At 39.7% G+C, this 21,441-nt stretch overlaps 1 protein-coding gene across 1 annotated transcript in view; it reads right to left on the minus strand.

Annotated features, from left to right (window-relative positions):
* The window catches only part of CPXM2 (carboxypeptidase X, M14 family member 2), a 115,820-nt gene that overhangs the window by 21,770 nt on the left and 72,609 nt on the right, over nt 1–21,441 (minus strand). The window contains exons 7-10 of the mRNA XM_030570797.1: nt 13,343–13,431; nt 4,386–4,509; nt 2,376–2,572; nt 494–673 (exon numbers count right to left, since the gene is read on the minus strand). Of these exons, the coding sequence (XP_030426657.1) occupies nt 494–673; nt 2,376–2,572; nt 4,386–4,509; nt 13,343–13,431 (590 nt within the window). The remainder of the gene's footprint in view (nt 1–493; nt 674–2,375; nt 2,573–4,385; nt 4,510–13,342; nt 13,432–21,441) is intronic.

Genomic DNA, 21,441 nt, shown 5'->3' on the forward strand with positions numbered 1-21,441 from the left:
ATAGGCTCCCTCTGTCACAGGGGAGGAGGCACAGGGAAAAAACTGCAGGTGAGCACAGAGACATGCCTGTGCAATAGGTGACTCAAAAGCACATGAGGCCTATGACTCATGCCCAGGATCTTAAAAACACAATAGGTCTTGCAGCTCTGGACATTGCCTGCCCTACACCAAGCCCAGGTTCAACAAGGTGATAACAGGACTAACCCTTTGAACAGGGCAGTGGTCCCACTTAGCACGCAGCACAAGTGGCCATCCCTTTGAGAAGGGCAATGGCTCTTGGTAAACAACTTAAGGGGCCCTCCCTTTGAGAAGGGAAGTGGCCCTGGGTAAACAACTTAACAGCCAGGGAAGGGCGACCACAGGAGGAGAACAAAAACAAAATGGAGTATGAGGACAGCTGTAAGAAACAAAATGGAACAGGGGGATAGCTTTAACAGACACACCCCACCCTTCTTTTGCCTCTCTCTTTCTCTCTGGGGCTACTTGTACTTACTGTAGCATTTTCAGAAAGGTACCATTCTGGAATTGGAATATGATGATTTGGGACTTTTCTCTGAAATCTCTTCCTATCTTCAGCTTCCCAAAGCATGGTATTTAAATCAGGGAAATTATTGTTGATGTCAATGCCATCCTGAGTCCATCTTCCTAAGGACCAGCCTCCTAATTCCGAACCCTGTGACAAAATTTTCAAATCATTCACTGTGTTATCGCCAATCAAGCTTGTATTGCACTGAATAGCTGCATGCATCTTTCTGTAAAAACATAAATTCAAGGTCTTAAATGTTTGTAGCTATGTACGATCCCAATGAACTCTTTTGGAGAATGCGTGTTTGCTATCATGGTCTAATTCTAGCATTGGGAATTATATTCTGTCTGACTAATCTTTCTGCTGAAGTTCCAACTGGATAAACTGCTCTATTCTTCAATTTCTGGCTGATAATGCTATGGAGTGTTGTTGTCTGTACTGCATTTTTTCCCCAGAGTGACTGTACTTCTCTGGCAGAAGAATGCATTCTAATTGTAGTGGACTATGGACTGCTCTAAATTACAGCAGCTGGAAGCTGCACAGGGATGACTTGATTGGATGAGGCTATGTGCTCCATCATAGTCCCATCCTGACATGTTCCCTCTACGCTAGAGAAGGTGGTATAAAAATTTGACTATATTGGGAAATCTTCATTAGCCCTTTTATGGCCAGTTTAAGATTTCTTTGTGTCACTCCAAGAGCACAAAGCAACCTTAGCAGAGGTCAAGGATCTGACCCACTGTGTTAAAGATACACATACACACACAATTATCCACAAGTCTATACAGAATCAGTAAAGGTTATAAAGCATTTTGGGATCCTTTGAAATGAAAGATGCTATATTAAAATAAGATCATTGTCATTTATTAACTATTAGCTATAAACTCCTCTCTAAAGTGAATGAAATTAAATTCCATAATATTTAACTGGCACATCTAGTTCAAGAATTTCATTTTACTAGTTTCACTCGTATCATTTCACCTTAATTACTCAAAATTTCATAAAAATATTTTTGGCTTTCATGAATTGTCATGGGTTTTGACCTTGATGTTTGTCATATAAGTTCATAACCAGAAGAAAAGTTGTAATCATCTAATACCCATTCAAATTAAAAATATAAAAAGAACAGTTATTTGGAACAAGACAAAGAATGGGCATGGAGGAAAGTTTCCAGATGATATGGTAGAGGTGACAGATTTATGGAGCGGGGGCGTTTGTATGTTGAGACTGAGATTTACAAACTGTGGGTCCTTTTGGATTCTTGGCATCTACTGAGTAACCCTGATAGCTTTCTCCATCTATACCTGATCAGGCCGCATGCAATTTTTTCACTTGGATGTGAATATCACAATTCTCCAAGCCTTTGTTCTTTCCACATTAAAGGATTGCAATGCACTCTCCACTGGGCTGCACTTAAAGAGCAGTCTGAAATTTCAGCTGATGTAGACTGCAGCTGCTTGTTTGCTTAGCTGTGCTTCTCATGTAGTATACATCACACATGTCAACTACAGACAGCCCTGACTACCATTAGGTTTCCAAATTCAATTGAAGGTGTTCATATTGAACTACACTCCTCTATATGGTGTGTGTCCAGGCTATCCTACAGGCAGCCTCTTTCCCTACATGCCCTCACAGCAACTGAGATCATCTGGAACACCGTTCACTCCAGTTTTTACTGAATAAGGTATCTCAGTGGGTTCTGCTTTTCCTTTTGGAGTGTTGCTTTATTGGCTTTGTTCATTCTGATTACATCCAAATTTGTCATTTAAAAAAATCATGATAATGGGAGCATATTTTACCAATCTACTATGAATAAGATAATTGCTATTAATGTTGACAGTCACATTACCACTTCATATGCCATCTCATATCCATCTGGGTTGACTGAAGGAAGGAGATGAATTCTGGTGTCCTCAATGAGGCGTGTAATGCGTGGGTTGCCAGCCAGATATTCCTGGCACATAAATTGCATTAACAAAAGCATTAGTTCACGTCCAAGCACCTCATTACCATGAGCCCCTGCGATGTAGTGAAATTCTGGCTCACCTGTTGAAAACAAATAGGACAGGAATGTAGTTAGTAGAGCAAACCAAGAATCCAACCCAACAGCTATTGGAGTCAATGGGAGCCTTTCCCCTGGCTTCATCAGGCATTGGGTCAGCCCCCGAAATAAACATCTCTCAGCTGAAAAAACTGTATCTTTTCTAACTTACCTATACCACTCAATTTCTCTTTCCCATTGCTCCTATCCATAACTTAATTAAGTATTGGTAATATCTACAGCAACCATGTAAAGCATTTGGGATACATTTTCCATTGAAAAACACGGTGCAAAATTAAATTACATTATTTTGTATTTTCCAATTACAGTAAAACACTGATATAGAACACCATTTAAAAAGACCTATGCTTTTAAAAGATAACATGACAAATCTCTCCACAAATAAAGGATAGATACATAATACAGAGTTTCTTGTTGACTGTAGAATATGTCTCTGACCTCAGGCACTCTTTTTCATTCATCTAAAACAATGATTCATACTTATTTGGCAAGGTTTAATTAAAATGCCACAATATTTGTTGTCCTTTACTGCATAGTTCTGACAGGATGTATTCAACTCCCCTTTAACCATGTATACCCCTAACAAACAATAGGTACGGTAGACTATTATACCTAGTGACTAAATTCTTCCTTCACAGGCACATGGTGGGAGAATGGGGTTCTAGCTGCATCTCATTGGTAGTGTTTGGAATAATTCTATCCTTCAGAATGTCATTAGATTAGAAAATATGGAACTAAACTGACACTTAATGAATTAAAAAGGAGTGCACATACTGCATATGAAGACCATTGGCTAGATTTTTCAAGTGGCCTCCATAAATATGCCTGCAATATTTGAGGTTGCAACCATTTGTGTGCAGTAATTTCCCATCTAAATGCTCAATTCTGCCAGGGGAAATAGACACACTCATAATTATTACATGGGCATTTGTGGGACACTGGTAGTGGATGCAGTCCATGAGGGCTAAATAGACTGAATGGGTAAGTTGTTCCATACTGTGCTATGGAACCCTTCGCCTTGGTCTAAGTTCAGCCAAGCTGACTGGTCAGTGATAGCTGATATTCATTACAGTGTTAAAGCCTTCAGTGGCTTATGTGATGTCACTTGGTGGTCTCAGTCCAGATCACAGAGCTAGACCACACCACATGGGTACAGCTAAACCTTGACTGTAAATGGCATTGTGCAGTTTCTTCCCCTGAGGGGCAGCACTGTGCTGCACACAGTATGTGATGCACAGCTCCCCATCATGTGCATTGCTACATCTTTTTTGTTAGCTAAAGCTTTCTCCTCTCTATATACCAATCCCACCATCATATCAGCATCCTTGTTGGAATTCTCAATGGAGAGACAGAATGGGTCTGTAGATTGAACTACCGTCTCACCACCAGACACTATGCCCAGAACTCAGCTGAGACACATCAGTGAGGCAATGGAGGGAAATCTGAGCTGCCTGTATTTGTGGCACACGTATTCTATAGATAAACACAAAACTTCAGTCTTCAGGGCTGTAAGCCAACCACATTCCATTGCACTAAAATCCAGTCTATCTTTTAAAAATCCGTAATACTATAATCCATAAACCTTAATTAATCAGATCTTAGTCCCATAATGTTTTCTATTTATGTTCAATCTTTTCTTCTCCTATTAGAAATAACGCTGAAGTTCCTGCCACACACATTCAAAATCATAGCTGCAGTGAACCTAAGTTTCTTCAGTGATAATTGCTGCAGACATGTGGAATTAAAAAAATAAAATAAAACCACCCTAAATAGATTTAATCAGAATGTTATCCTAACCAACTTCGTGTTCTCCTGGGTTGTCTGAGATCTCGACAGCATACAGCTTTAGTCCTTGGTGGCTTTTTCCAATGTTGTAAATTCTTGTGATATTCGGACACATTTCATTCACAACTTTCATCAACTGTCAAAGAAAAAATGATGCACTTATGTATATTTTATATATATGTACTAAATATATATACAAAATATTGATTATAATTCATTCAAGGTTTAGATGATTCTATGATCCAAAACTAGATGTGGGGGGAAAATACTATATATTCATTTTAAAATTTTTCAGAGATGTTAAAACAAAAAGTTGCAGCTGAAAAACAAAAATTGTTGAAAAATCAATTTTGGAGATCGTTATAGGTCTGCTGGCTCAGAACCAAATGTTCATTCAGCTAGAACAAGTATACCAGTCTGCTGGAGCAGCAATGTGTGGGTGAAGTTCAAAATCCTTCTTACATCTGACATTATTTAAATTAAGGATCTGGGAGGAGGAACAGTCATAATAAAAATAATAATACTTTGCACGCCTGGTATGTAACACTTGACATTTTCAAAGCACTAACAATAATTACATAGATAATCTTCTCAACACTCCTGTGAGATAGGTAAGTACAATAATTACTTCCTTTTTTTACAATGGGGTCTGTGACACAGAGAGTTAGTGGCGAGTTGTGATTGGAATAAGGGGGTTCCAGGCCCCTAGCCAAATATTCAGTCCATTAGATACCTCCAGAAGCACTGTACCTATGACCTCATACTGGGGTTCTGGTTCTGTAAGAGGGAAGAACATCACCTGTTGAATCATTTAAAAACATTTTTGTAGCATTTTGATTATATCTGGAGGCCTCCACCTGAGTATAGACCAAGTCCAACCTTGCTCAGCTTACAGTATGAAATCTGTGGTAGGATCACAGCAGGAATTTATATGAATATGGAAAGAATAGCAAGACAAGCCTCATCTGAAATGGGGAAAGCATGCTTCATAATCTGAACTCTCCCCACTGTGTGTGGACATACAGGAAAGAATGGGAAACTTCTCATCTTTCATCAATATGTCATTGAACCTTAAAACTTTTCAGAGGTTTGGGGTTAAGTATCTGTAGCAAGGCTGGTCACATGCTACTACATGTGACATTGCCTAATTCAAGGTAGCATCAGATATGTGCATCAACATAGTTTTCATATGGGGTAATATTTCTCTGACTTGGTGATGGTTTTTATCATGCACATCTGTAAATTCAAAGATTTATAGCTGAGTATGCAGTTAATGTACAAGACATTCAAAGCTGCTGAACTGATAGGTACTGTACTGTAATGTCTGTCTTGTTGCAAATTAACTTCAGTGTTGTACCCCAAATACTGCTTGATCATTAGTGACAACTGAGTTCAATTTTTATACTCCCAGCATCAGTATCAGTTGGATTAAAAGAAATAAATGTGTGAGTTCAAAGCATGAGGTCCTAATAAGAAATAAAAGACAATGGTTTTGAATGATAAGAAGGGCCTTGATTTTGTTGCATTGATTTTGTTCACTGGAAAGGATTATTTAAAGAAATAAGGATTTTACTGTAAATTGGAATCTGAGGAAATATGGATTAGACAAATCATTTCTTTACTAGATTATACATACCCTACTGAACAAGTATTGTAGCATAACATAACTTTGTTCTCGCAGCATTAATTTAGAAAAAATACTGGAGGACAACATGGCTGACGATTTTAGGAACGCAATAATTAGATATGTCCAATACCCAGGCTCCAATTTAGCAAATCTCAGGGGAAAACACAATTCACGCTGGTGAAAACATCACCAAAAGGGTGCGGTTCTATTTATAATCACATTGCAAAGAGACTAAATGATGTGATATTTTAGTAAGTTCACTAAACACACAGATCAATTTTACAAACAAAAGAACAACTTTCTTCAGTCCATCCTCATCTGGAAATTGCAATGCAGTATGACACTCCCATTGTCTTAATTTAAGACAAATTCCTTTAGTGCTATCAGCATCACCACCACCGTCAATGTTTTGATATTAGAGTAGCTTCTCCATGCCTCAACTAGGCCACGACCCCATCATGCTGGCTGCTGTACAAACAACTCGCAAAAGACAAGGGCTTATGTCATAAACAGATAGCTAAGGGTTCATGTCTCTTTCACCTGGAAAGGGTTAACAAACAACACCTGACCAGAGGACCAATCAGGAAACAAGACTTTTCAAATCTGGGTGGAGGGAAGTTTTGGGTGTGAGTCCTTTGTTCTTGGTCTGTTCTCTTTCTGGGCTCTGAGAGTGACCACAGGAATCTCCAGGCTTTCTAATCTTCTGTTTCCAAGTTGTAAGTACAAGGATAGTAAGACAATAGGTTTATATTGTTTTTTTTTTTGTATTTACATGTGTGTAGTTGCTGGAATGTGTTAAATTGTATTTTTTTTGGATAAGGCTGTTTATTCATTTTTTCCTTTAAACAATTGACCCTGTATATTATCACCTTGATACAGAGACCATTTTATGTCCTTTTTCTTTCTTTTTATATAAAGCTTTCTTTTTAAGACCTGTTTGAGTGTTTTTCACTGGTTAAGGCTAAGAAACGAAGGGAGGGGGAAAATCTCTTTGTGTTAGATTTACTAAGCCTGACTTTGCATATCCTCTGGGTGAGGGGGGAGAGAGATTAGATCTCTCGGTACTTGTGTTTCAAGGACTTGAAGCAGGGAATCTCCCAGAGTACCCAGGGCGGGGAAATCTGGGAGGAGGTAAAGAGGGTGGAATCCCTTTGTTTAGATTCACGGAGCTTGAATCTGTATATCTCTCCGGGAACCCAGGGAGGGAACAACTGGAGGGGAAGAGGGAGAAGGGAGGTGGGTTATTTCCCTTTGTGGTGAGACTCAGGGCATCTGAGTCTTGGGGGTTCCCCAGGGAAGGTTTTGGGGAGACCAGAGTGAGTCAGACACTGGAATTCTGGCTGGTGGCAGCGATATCAGATCCAAGCTGGTAATTAAGTTTGGAGGTTTCATGCTAGCTTCTCATGTTCTGAACTCTAAGGTTCAGCTCTGAGTAGGACAGTTATGACATGGTGGCGGAGATGGGATAAGATAAGAATCCAGAAGCCAGTAGGAATATTATTTTCTTTTCCTCTGCTAGGGCTTTTAAGCAGATAGAAAGGCTTTGGTTTTAAAAAGAGCCAGACAGCTTATCTTCTAAAAGATATAGGGGGTGGATGAAACAATTGCAGCAGGGGAGAAAGGGAAGATGAGTTGCCCATAATAAGAGCATGCGGATCCATAGGCTAGCTGTGTGCACAACTTGTAGGTGTAATAAGCTGAGCAGTAACACTAGTATTGGCTCACCTACCTATCTTGGCACATACATCAATTTTTGATTGTTTGAGAATATCTGGTCAGCAGTTTTTTGGGACCATTATGCAAGTTCCTGTTTAAGTATGAGTTTACATTTGAAGGGTCACTTTGTGACAATTAAAGTGAAAAATAATTATGAGGAACTTTCCTTACGCATAATAAATGGAATAAAACTAGAACTATTTTTTGATTAAACATGACCTCCCTATCACTTTTCGCTCCCCTACCCCATTCTCCTCCTTTTCCCACTCCTTTATTTTTTTCTCATTTATTCTTTAATTTGGTCTTAATTTGTATATGAGTAACTCGTTATCCTTTGTCCTTATCATTTAGACTATATCACCTGAATATATTTGTTACTCCAACTATAAATGCACATTTAAAATGAGAATAATTTTTAAAACTTTACAATATTTTGTTTAAGTGACTGTTCTTCCGATAGTAGTCTCAAAAGGCATGGACAATAGGACACTGGGCCAGAAACACGTATTTACTGTACAAGGCAAATCCTATTTATCTTGAATTATCTATCATACAAAGCAGAATGAGTAAAATGTATAGCCGTTGTGAAACATGAAATAAGGTCTATTATAGCAGGATGGAATTCTCTTTCTGTAATTTATAGATGTAAAAGATGTATTTGACTCATATCTATCCCTCTCGGTTTTTCCTTAGACTTTGATTCTGCAAAAAACTCCACATCGACAGACCCTTCCACTATTTTCCATTTCCCTGTGGACCAATGCATAGTCTCATCAAGGACTAGGAGAAAAGAGCTGAAACATCTCAAATGTGCCTCTCTCTATAATATGTTGGGCCCCAATTCAGGAAAACACTTAAAAACTTAAGTTTATTCTTATTCAGGAGAGACAGTGAGCCTGATCCAGACCCATTGAAGTCAATGTAAATATTTCTACACCTTCAATATGCCTTGGATCAGACCCTTGAACTGGGGACTGAAATCAATGTGAATATTTCCGTTACTTTAATGAACAACTTGTTCATTAAGCACATACTTAATTTTTAACTGGGGCCTAGGTGTATTATGAATTACATTTTTCATGATCTCTTAGTATTCTAGCAGAATCCAGCAGTGCAGGAATAATGAAGATAGTTCATGTTTCCATATAAACTCAAATGTTAAGGAGTTTATAAACTAGGAATAAAAATTCAGTCTATATTTAAATGTGGTATACATGACGCCAATTGTGAAGTAACTTTTATAATTTTTTACTCTTAAAACTGAGTCAGCTCCTCACCCTAGAATTTTATAAAGAATAAGCAGTGTTTCAAAATAATCCACACACTGGAGTATTCTGTGTTAATCTCTCTCCTTAACAAATGCCATTCGCTCTTTGGCACTACAAGGTCTTCCACAGAAGGGGTGATGGTACTGAATAAGGGATATGAATGAACATTTTTTCATACTCATTTTTCTTTCCTATCTACAATACAAATTGCACAATAGGCCATCTGACACCTCAGACAGCTTTTTCCTTCTGCCTGCACAAACTGTCAAAGACAATCTATGGTAATATGCAGCCTGAGTGTTATTAACAAGCAGCAGGGTTATAAAGCATTTCCAGGAGCAATTTTGCTAATTGACAATTGTTATTTGTTTATAATCAGCAATTATTTACTCTATTAACACACTGGGAAAACTGCATAAATTCTGCCCATTTGACTGGGCTCTGCGGGTGTGATTCTCCCCTTCTCACACAAAGGAAATGTGTTTTGAATCCAGAACTAACTGGCCACCCAATCTTTGGGGAAGCAGTAGGACTGCAATACAGCTCAGCTGAAAATGCTCTTCTGGCCTATGGACTGGAATAGTGGCCACTGCCATTTCATGCACTCTGTGAAGCGGTTTTGGACCATTGGATCCACTGAAGGACCAGTCCTGTGGTTCCTTCCCAGGCCTAAACACAGAGCCCCCTTATTCCCTGGTCTTTTGGGGGCTAATGCAGAAACCACCTCAGTTGTATCTGAGGGCTACAAGATTCTCAGAATGGCAGGACTGCCCCTTTCCCCACAGCCCTAAGGTGGTGCCAAGGGGGGTATGGTGGACCTTGCTCTGAGCCTCCAGACCTAATTGTATTTCTCCCTTCAGTGGAGCTGTTCTATTGGTAACATACACAGTGCTGCTGAATTCAGGGGAATTTTCAATATCATCGTCATACCACCTCCATAATTAAAGATGGGCCTGAGCTGCAACACTGGATCAACTTTCTCAAATTTCAGGGCTGCTGGGGCCTGCTTCTCCCTCCCAGAGGATACAAGTAACTCCCACTGCAATCAGGTAATATTTTCCAGACAAAAATCAGACCCTGAGCATTTGTTTCAGTCCATTATAGAAATAGGGCCCAGATTTGGATCTGAATGTTTCTGAAGTTTAGGGATGTTTGGATTCCTGGTTTTGGTTTAGGCCCCTTTCTCTTCACAATGCACAAAATGCTGTAAAAAATATTTGCTGGAAATAAAAAGTATCTACTCCCAAATTACTTGAAGTTTCGTCTGCTTTGAGTATAGTTAGGGATCTGGTTTAGCAGAAGGGTTTTGCCTTAATTATCCTATTCACAGGTATCCATGTGTGATCAAATGCCCACTCCCTGAATTATTCTGGGGAGTGCACACTTTTGCAAATCATTCTAACGTGCTCATGTACAAACATGAATGCAACATGAAAATACTTTTTAGACTGTAGCCTAAACCCTGCTCTCAGATGCATGGAGAATGTTCACACTGATTTCATAGAGAGCTTTGAATGCACTTTTGCACACAAAATTTGACTATGGTAGGTGATGTGGTAAAATTTCCTGCCTTTTGTAAATAGCTTATGCATTGAAGCCTAAGATAGTGGTTCCTAAAATGTGGTCAATGGATCACTTTCTGCCGATCTCTCTCTAGTGTCTATGATAAACAACCAGAGTGGAAAACACATTAGTTATCTCTCTCTTCTAACAGGGTCAAAAGTGAAGTAGTTAACAAAGCTGTCATTAATAAACTGCACAGTGAACACATTATCTTGAATGGGGAAGGCTACATGTCTCTTGAAGCTGTTGTGCCAGGCTGTCTGTTTAAAGACTCAAAGGCAATGATTAAATTCTCTAATGTCACCAAAAGGTATGTTGCAGTGATATTAGAGCTCTTCCAATCCTACCCCACACCGTCTGCCTGCTTGCCCAATGACAAGAGTGCTACAAAATGAGCTACTACTATACAGAAACACACAACTTGAGAAAGCCCAGCAAAGGACATAATTCACATCTGACCAGTTCACAGTCCTTACCATTGTTTAATCGCATCTTGATTTTCTCCTTCTAGAAGAACTAGGGAAATAATTCTTTGTTTAAGCTGTTTTTCAAAGATATTTCAAACCTGACCAACCTGTCTTTGTGCAATTAGTATCTAAAATGTATTTACATTTATTGTTCTTGACACTAATTATGCCAATTGAGTTTCTACTTGTCTAATCTTTGTGCTAGAAATATAGGTCATGAAATCTCTAGTGAACTAAATGTGTGACTCAGTACACAATTGCTCAATAAAAATGAATGATGACTCATGCAGTATAAATACACTGAAGATTCAGCACCCAGATAATGATTCACATACGTCAAGTCCAAGCATATTATCTTTATATTTGAGGAGCAAGACAGGAAGAAATATTTCTTTAGCACATCCCACACCTATGTCTGGGGTGATATTAATATAGATTCCCCCCACCTCCCATTTGAAGTTAAAGGGCGATAATTAAGACTGGTGAATCTAAAATTAGACTGACAGTATTAGCTTTCTTTTGATTCATGGTCATTTACATGGCATGAGCCTGCTGGTACCTATTGTGATCTCCCTCATCCCCGAGTCAATTTTTATTTGCATCTACAGTGGTATTAATCCAAAATAACTCCTTTGATTTCAGCTGAGTTACCCTCAGGAGTTCCCAAACTTGGTTTGTGGCTTGTTCAGGGTAAGCCCCTGGCAGGCCGCTAGATGCTTTGTTTACCTGAGCATCCACAGGTATGACTGCTTGCAGCTCCCAGTGGCTGTGGTTCGCCGTTCCCAGCCAATGGGAGCTGTGGGAAGCAGTGGCACGGCCCATGCCACTTCCTACAGCTCCCATTGGCCAAGAATGGTGAACTGCAGCCACTGGGAGCTGCGAGCAGTCATACCTGTGGATGCTCAGGCAAACAAAGCATCTCGCGGCCTGCCAGGGGCTTACACTGAACAAGCCACAAACCAAGTTTGGGAACCCCTGACTGTAGATTTACACTGGGGTAACTGAATAATGAATCTGATCCTGCCTCTCTGTTCTATTCATATGGTCGCACAACATACTGACATATGCCACAATTCTGTTACTCAAGAACTCTCGGTGTGCTATCAAGGAATGAGCATATTGCAACATTCAGCACTCCGGATAGTCACAAAAGCAGACTGTTGAAACAACATGCATGGGTACATTCCGCCACCACTGTGGAGAAACCTGTTAGGATTGGATGGAAGGTTGACAAAGAAAGAAGCTGGACTTTGAGCCATATATTGCAGCATTCATTTTTGTAGCCAGATGGATTTGTTCATCAAGAGACAAGTTTAAAAACACATTGACATTTCAAAGCACTGTACATTAAATGCCAATTTAAAAGTTGCAAATGTCAAATAAATGTAAAGTTTCAAAAGCCATTTTGATGTAATAACAGTCACTACAGCAATAGAAAGAAAAATCATATTTAATATGCTGTGTTCATACTGATGTGAGCTTACAAAAAATTTAGAGACTAGCACCCCAATGCATAAATCAAGATACGACAGTATGTTCACAGCTGAAACTAACACAATAAAGCTCTGATTTGTAAATAATCTTTCCAGGTTTATAATATTTTATTTTGTATCTCTCTCCATAAAATACCTCCTTCAATGCACACAATTTTGCTAGTGACAAAGTCTAAATATCCTTCTCTTGCAGCTTCAAGTCATTATTCTTTTTTAATGTTTTCCCTGTGGCATTTGAGGGCAAAATGCTCAGCTCAAATAACTCCAAAATATTAGTACAAGTCCTTAAATATGTATTTGTATAACAGATGCATAAACATGACATGGGATGGAAATATTAGCAGGCTGATCCACTGTCCATTGAAGTCAATGAAAAGACTCCTACTGACCTCAGAGAGATCTGGATCTACTATATGGCCGAAATATGCATTGTTAGGAAAAAGTCATGTGCCTTTTAAAGTAGGTTACCATAAAAAAGAAACCTGCTTTTGAGGTCTAGAATTTATTTCCTGTAATGGTTTATAACACACCCCAATATTCTGTCCAAAGGTAATAAATGAAAAATATCAAGTTCTGTTGATGGACATTGAATTTCCTTTGTAAGCTCTCACAAAATAACTTGGCAGAGATATTTTTGGAAAAGACTTATCTGCAGTTAGGATAGATTTGGAAAACACACAATTCTCAACTTCCCATAAATTTGCCTTTCCCCTAGTATACTCTAAAAAAATCTAAGGGTCAACAGAGCTCAACTACCTAAAATAAGGACCCCAACACAACCACCCACCCCACATATACACATACCAGAACTGAAATTTCATTCTCTGTGGCCTACCTGTCTCATTTCTTTGTAGTTGTGGTGTTTAAAATCAAGATCATCTGTGGTTGTCATTTCATTTCTTCTGTGATAATAATTATTTGGGTCTGAGAAAAGAAATTTTAAAAATTGCATATATTTATTAACCATTCCCAAAGGGAAAGATTCCAAGCACGGAGAGAAAGTGTTTTACTCTGAATGCCACTCTCTTACTTGTATTTAATGAAGACTCTTTTAAGTAGCTGAAGTAAACAAACAGCAGCTTTGAAGTATTACTAAATTACCATACAAATCAACTCATTAAACCAAATAGGACCAAGTAGGCAGCAATATTACGGTAACTGAGATATTTGCTCTGCATTAACAACTAAAGTTTAACAGAAAAAGCAAAAAACACATTCCACTCAGTGCTTTGTAAAAGGGCAAAAGACACTAGAAAATAGCATCAGTCTGATGTATTTAAGAAAGAATGGAAACACTACTTCAGAGGAAAAAGCCCCAGCAAATGCTATGTTTCTACTAGAATAATTACCGTAGTTACTGTAGAGAACCAGTAGCTATTTGTTATTGATGAGCGTTTTCAGAGATTATGCACTGCCTGCAAAATATTGGGCATAATAAATAATGGATCCACTTTTAATAGTAAGAATTATTTCTAGTTAAGTATTTTCTTAAACTCACTGCATAAGTTTTTGGGGTTTTTAATTTAAAATTAACAGACTACTTTCTTAACCATGTGGCTATAATTTACTCTGTGTGATGTGTTCCATGAAAACATTTCTAAGCAGAAGGCAGGCCACCACATATCTAATTAAACCGACAGGATGTCAATTAATAATTAGTGTCAAGTGAGAAGATGGAGGTGGAACAAAAACCTGTGCTTTCTTGCCTTTCCAGGTGAGTGCACTGACAATTCAGCTAAAGAAAAAGGTTGGATGAGCAACCCAGTTAGGAAAAAATCAGAAACACTCCCAACTCCAGCTTTTGCTCACTCTAAGCAGTGAACCTGAACCACCATTTTTGGACATTTCTGAAATGTTAACTGAGTTTTTCACCCACACCAGGGATTATTTTTCATTCTTATTCTGTTCTGCACTTCCATGTTCTAGTCTACACCAGCAGTGCTGAGATACTTTAAGAATTCGCTCCAGCGCTGTTGTTAGAACATGAGTATGGGAGATTCAGTAAAGTCTTGCTCCTCCAAATCCTAGCCATCCAATGGAATTTGCTGTTGTCTGATGGGTCTCACTACAAAAAGATCACCTGATCTCAGTTGGCTTCCCAATTGGCTATAATACAAAGCCAATCAGATGAGCAGATATACATCTTGCCTCATGCGCCCACCAAGCAAATTCTGTAGATTCAACAGATTAAAGAAACTTCAAATAAGCATCTGCATTTTCAGATGATTATTGAGACCTAACTGGGGAATAAATTCATGTAACTACCTTAACCCCGTGGTGCTACAATAATAATAAATATGGCACCTGAACTGAAAACATTTTAAAGGTCACACCACGGTAATATATCTGAAATGCAAACCACACAATCTCCTCTTCTCAGAAGAGACAGAATATGGTGTGTTTAATGCCACAGAAAAAAAATCATTAAGATAAAAATAAACATCTTAAAATTGTCAGGATACTCTAGGTTTTCTCAATCATCAGATGTGAAAACGTACAGTAACTGATTTTTCCCTAGTACTAAAAATTCCCTTCCTTTATGAGAGATTTTCAAAGCCTGGCTTTTTGACCATGCATTAACTGTTCATGTCATAGGAATGGTAGATAATGATGTAGATTTGGTGGGTGAAACCAAAAAAAGGCAATAAATGGGACCTCCCATTTCCATTGATATCCCTGAAAATAAAAATAATCCTACAAAGGGAGTATTGCACCTCTGGTTCTACTTCTAAAATGTGCACAATCTAAGATCGCTTGTGAACAAACGTTAGCGTTTAGCCAACCTCTATTGTCAGTCTGTTTTGACCATTGATTTTTCTGTTGCAGCAGGAATAGAGATTAGGAAAGTATAGAGTAAAATGCAGACGACCAAAAACCAAAAAACCCCGACCAATCAAAAACCCACTATCATCTGCTGTACATTAAGTCCACCTTGGCAACAACTATTTACTATCATGCAAACAGAAGATAAGACCCCATGCAGCTAAAACCACTGTAGCATTTCAATTGTGATTTACTTATTCATTCCTGGCATCATTTCAAACAATCCCTCCCCGTTGCCGGAAAAAGAAACCCTGAAAGTCTGTATGAGTACGATGAATTCAAAAGAATGTATTGATTTTTTCCCCACTGTCAACTTCTATTTAAGCCAGCACCACAGCTCATTTATAAACTGGCTGGCAAAGGTACTTTGAAAAAATAGTTTCTGACATCCTCCTACCTCTGCCCCTCCCAATGTGAAACTAGATAGGGTAAAATACAGAAATCAATTGCACTGGCAGGGGGATGGACTTGTGACCTTTTCCATGTCCAATTCTATAAGACTATGTGGATGAGACAGAGAAAGAAATCATCTCCACAATATCTAATTCCTTCTTAGCACAAGAACATTCAGGGTTTTCCATAAATCTAAACTACTTTTATAACACAAATACTTATAACTTACCGCTCAGCTTTGTCATCTTCCCACTCTACCCCTCCACCCCCATTTTTTAGCCTTATCTCCTATTGTAGCCCATCATGAAGACTGTAGGTCTCTGCGGCAAGGACTGTCTCTTTGTTACATGTCTGTACCATGCTTAGCAAAGTGGGGCCCTGAACCTTGAATGGGGTTCTTAAGTGCTACCATAGTATAAATAATAATAATAATGATAAGCAGAGAGTAATTATATATTTTTTAAGTTTCTAGTGTTCTTTAGGGTTTGATACAAAATGCTGTGTATAAAGAGAGTCTCACAAAGCCGGGAGGGTGAACTGATCACTCTCAAAGCAACTAACATGACCAAATAATAAGGATTCTCTTTTTTTTAATTCACAGAGTTTGCATCCAACCTAATACCACATTGTCTCAACTTCTACAAAGTTGAACTTCTCATAGAGTTTGCTGTTTGAAGTGCCAAAAAACTTCTACAATTGCAGTTTGCTTTTTGTTTGTCCTATTAGAAAAGTTTTTCTTTATAGAGTGCTATGGCTGAGATGTTCAATGCAGTCTAAAAGATGTAGACATACCTATTAAAATTAAAGGAAGATAGTGCCTAAATCCCTCAGACAGTTTTGAAAATGAAGTACTTGTGGCACCTTAGATACTAACACATTTATTTGAGCATAAGCTTTCATGGGCTACAGCCCACTTCATCAGATGCACAGAATGGAACATATAGTAAAAAGATTATATATATACACACACATACATACTGTAGTGGTGCCCTCTACTGGCCCCTTCACAAACTCAGTCGGAGACTACTCCAAAGTAAATGCACCAGTGCTCTTTTATTGTTCGTGCCTGTCCTCGCTACCTACTATTTACATATCTTACAGACCAATCACCCTGGGAGACTACTAGCTTCTCCTCCCTTTTCTGTCTCTTACTGAGTGACCAAAGAGAGTCACTTCTGGCAGCAGGCAGTGCGCCACCCCTGCTGCGAACCCTCCTGCTGTGGTAATAGATAACCGTTATGCTCTTCTTGATACAGGAGAGAAGGAATCACCCCCAACAGTTAAGGAGGGGAAGCCTTGTACCCCTAAGGCTGGGAGGTCTGCTGCCACCACTGATAATAAGAAACGTAGGGTAGTGGTGGTTGGAGACTCTCTGCTGAGGGGGACGGAGACACCCATCTGTCGCCCTGACCGTTCATCCCGGGAGGTATGCTACCTGCCAGGGGCCCGTATCCGAGATGTCACAGAGGTATTGTCGAGGATTATCCGGCCTTCTGACTACTACCCCATGCTACTCATCCATGTGGGCACAAATGATACTGTGAGGTGTGACACTGAGCAGATCAAGAGTGACTACAGGGCTCTAGGAGTACGGGTTAAGGAGTTTGGTGCGCAGGTGGTATTCTCTTCGATTCTTCATGTCGAAGGTAGGGGCCCGGGTAGAGACAGATGCATTGTGGAGGTGAATGCCTGGCTGCGAAGATGGTGTCGCCAGGAGGGCTTTGGCTTCCTCGACCACGGGATGCTATTCGAGGAAGGACTGCTAGGCAGAGATGGCATTCACCTTTCGAGGAGGGGAAAGGCCTTATTTGCGCACAGACTGGCCCACCTAGTAAGGAGGGCTTTAAACTAGGTTTCGACGGGGACAGGTGAGCAAACTCCACAGGTAAGTGGGGAACAAGACCTGGGAGATGGGTCGGAAACAGGAGGGAGCATGGGCTATAATGGCAGAGAGAAAGGAGGGTCAGGGCAAAGCTGGGAGGCAAGATCAAACCAGTATCTTAGATGCCTATATACAAATGCAAGAAGTATGGGTAATAAGCAGGAAGAACTGGAAGTGCTAATAAATAAATACAACTATGACATTGTTGGCATTACTGAAACTTGATGGGATAATACACATGACTGGAATGTTGGTGTGGATGGGTATAGTTTGCTCAGGAAGGATAGAAAGGGGAAAAAGGGAGGAGGTGTTGCCTTATATATTAAAAATGTACACACTTGGACTGTGGTGGAGATGGACATAGGAGATGGAAGTGTTGAGAGTCTCTGGGTTAGGCTAAAAGGGGTAAAAAACATGGGTGATGTCGTGCTGGGAGTCTACTACAGGCCACCTAATCAGGTGGAAGAGGTGGATGAGGCTTTTTTCAAACAACTAACAAAATCATCCAAAGCCTAAGATTTGGTGGTGATGGGGGACTTCAACTATCCAGATATATGTTGGGAAAATAACACCGCGGGGCACAGACTATCCAATAAGTTCCTGGACTGCATTGCAGACAACTTTTTATTTCAGAAAGTTGAAAAAGCTACTGGGGGGAAAGCTGTTCTAGACTTGATTTTAACAAATAGGGAGGAACTCGTTGAGAATTTGAAAGTAGAAGGAAGCTTGGGTGAAAGTGATCATGAAATCATAGAGTTTGCAATTCTAAAGAAGGGTAGAAGGGAGTACAGCAAAATAGAGACAATGGATTTCAGGAAGGCGGATTTTGGTAAGCTCAGAGAGCTGATAGGTAAGGTCCCATGGGAATCAAGACTGAAGGGAAAAACAACTGAGGAGAGTTGGCAACTTTTCAAGGGGACACTATTAAGGGCCCAAAAGCAAGCTATTTCGATGGTTAGGAAAGATAGAAAATGTGGCAAAAGACCATTTTGGCTTAACCATGAGATCTTGCGTGACCTACAAAATAAAAAGGCGTCATATAAAAAATGGAAACTAGGTCAGATTACAAAGGACGAATATAGGCAAATAACACAGGACTGCAGAGGCAAGATTAGAAAGGCAAAGGCACAAAATGAGCTCAAACTAGCTATGGGAAACAAGAAGACTTTTTATCAATACATTAGAAGCAAGAGGAAGACCAAGGACAGGGTAGGCCCACTGCTCAGTGAGGAGGGGGAAACAGTAACGGGAGACTTGGAAATGGCAGAGATGCTTAATGACTTCTTTGTTTCAGTCTTCACTGAGAAGTCTGAATGAATGTCTAATATAGTGAATGCTTACGGGAAGAGGGTAGGTTTAGAAGATAAAATAAAAAAGAGCAAGTAAAAAATCACTTAGAAAAGTTAGATGCCTGCAAGTCACCAGGGCCTGATGAAATGCATCCTAGAATACTCAAGGAGTTAATAGAGGAGGTATCTGAGCCTCTAGCTATTATCTTTGGGAAATCGTGGGAGACGGGGGGAGATTCCAGAAGACTGGAAAAGGGCAAATATAGTGCCCATCTATAAAAAGGGAAATAAAAACAACCCAGGAAACTACAGACCAGTCAGTTTAACTTCTGTGCCAGGGAAGATAATGGAGCAGGTAATTAAAAAAATCATCTGCAAACACTTGGACAGTGGTAAGGTGATAGGGAATAGCCAGCATGGATTTGTAAAGAACAAATCGTGTCAAACTAATCTGATAGCATTCTTTGATAGGATAACGAGCCTTGTGGATAAGGGAGAAGTGGTGGATGTGATATACCTAGACTTTAGTAAGGCATTTGATACGGTCTCGCATGATATTCTTATAGATAAACTAGGAAAGTACAATTTAGATGGGGCTACTATAAGGTGGGTGCATAACTGGCTGGATAACCGTGCTCAGAGAGTAGTTATTAATGGCTCCCAATCCTGCTGGAAAGGTATAACAAGTGGGGTTCCGCAGGGGTCTGTTTTGGGACCGGCTCTGTTCAATATCTTCATCCACGATTTAGATGTTGGCATAGAAAGTACGCTTATTAAGTTTGCGGACGATACCAAACTGGGAGGGATTGCAACTGCTTTGGAGGACAGGGTCAAAATTCAAAATGATCTGGACAAATTGGAGAAATGGTCTGAGGTAAACAGGATGAAGTTCAATAAAGATAAATGCAAAGTGCTCCACTTAGGAAGGAACAATCAGTTTCACACATACAGAATGGGAAGAGACTGTCTAGGAAGGAGTATGGCAGAAAGAGATCTAGGGGTCATAGTGGACCACAAGCTTAATATAAGTCAATAGTGTGATACTGTTGCAAAAAAAGCAAACGTGATTCTGGGATGCATTAACAGGTGTGTTGTAAAGAAGACATGAGAAGTCATTCTTCCGCTTTACTCTGCGCTGGTTAGGCCTCAACTGGAGTATTGTGTCTAGTTCTGGGCACTGCATTTCAAGAAAGATGTGGAGAAATTGGAGAGGGTCCAGAGAAGAGCAACAAGAATGATTAAAGGTCTTGAGAACATGACCTATGAAGGAAGGCTGAAACAATTGGGTTTGTTTAGTTTGGAAAAGAGAAGACTGAGAGGGGACATGATAGCAGTTTTCAGGTATCTAAAAGGGTGTCATCAGGAGGAGGGAGAAAACTTGTTCACCGTAGCCTCCAATGATAGAACAAGAAGCAATGGGCTTAAACTGCCGCAAGTGAAATTTAGGTAGGACATTAGGAAAAAGTTCCTAACTGTCAGGGTAGTTAAACACTGGAATAGATTGCCTAGGGAAGTTGTGGAATCTCCATCGCTGGAGATATTTAAGAGTAGGTTAGATAAATGTCTATCAGGGATGGTCTAGACAGTATTTGGTCCTGCCATGAGGGCAGGGGACTGGACTCGATGACCTCTCAAGGTCCCTTCCAGTCCTACAGTCTATGAGTCTATAAGAGGTTGAAGTGTTCTTCTACTGGTTTTTGAATGTTATGATTCCTGACGTCAGATTTGTGTCCATTTATTGTTTTGCGTGGAGACTGTTTCGCCAATGTACATGGCAGAGGAGTATTGCTGGAATATGATGGCATATATCACATTGGTAGATGTGCAGGTGAATGAGCCACTGATAGCATGGCTGATTTTGTTAGGTCCTATGATAGTGTCACTTGAATAGATATGTGGACAGAGTTGGCATTGGGCTTTGTTGCAAGGTTCCTGGGTGAGTGTTTTGCTTGTGTGGTTGCTGGTGAGTATTTGCTTCAGATTGGGGGGCTGTCTGTAAGCGAGGACAGGTCTGTCTCCCAAGATCTGGGAGAGTGAGGGATCATCTTTCAGGATAGGTTGTAGATCTTTGATGATGCGCTGGAGAGGTTTTAGTTAGGGGCTAAAGGTGATGGCAAGTGGAGTTCTGTTATTTTCTTTGTTGGGCCTGTGATTGGGAATGTGCACCCTGTTCCTAATGAATATGCACAAGTTTGACCTCTCTCCAGCAAATTAAACATACCATGGACATTAAACACATCGTGAAGAAATGTACAGACAGCCACTAGAATAAATCATAAGTTTCTTTTCACATGTTCGATTTCATTACATTTCTGAATGTTACCATGACACTTAAAATCAACAGTGAAATCACACTCTTCAGCTATATTGTGCGGATTCTTGTGCCATTTGCACTACTATAAGTCAGGAGTAACCCCAGTTAATTCAATTAAATGAGAATGGTGTAAAACCAGCATACACCAGAGAAGAATCAATAGGGTGACCATATTTCTCAAAGTAAAAATGAGGCACCACATGGGGCTGGCCCGAGCTGCTTACCTGACCCCG

This window comes from Gopherus evgoodei, chromosome 7, assembly GCF_007399415.2.
Source record: "Gopherus evgoodei ecotype Sinaloan lineage chromosome 7, rGopEvg1_v1.p, whole genome shotgun sequence".
NCBI classification, from domain to species: Eukaryota; Metazoa; Chordata; order Testudines; family Testudinidae; genus Gopherus; species Gopherus evgoodei.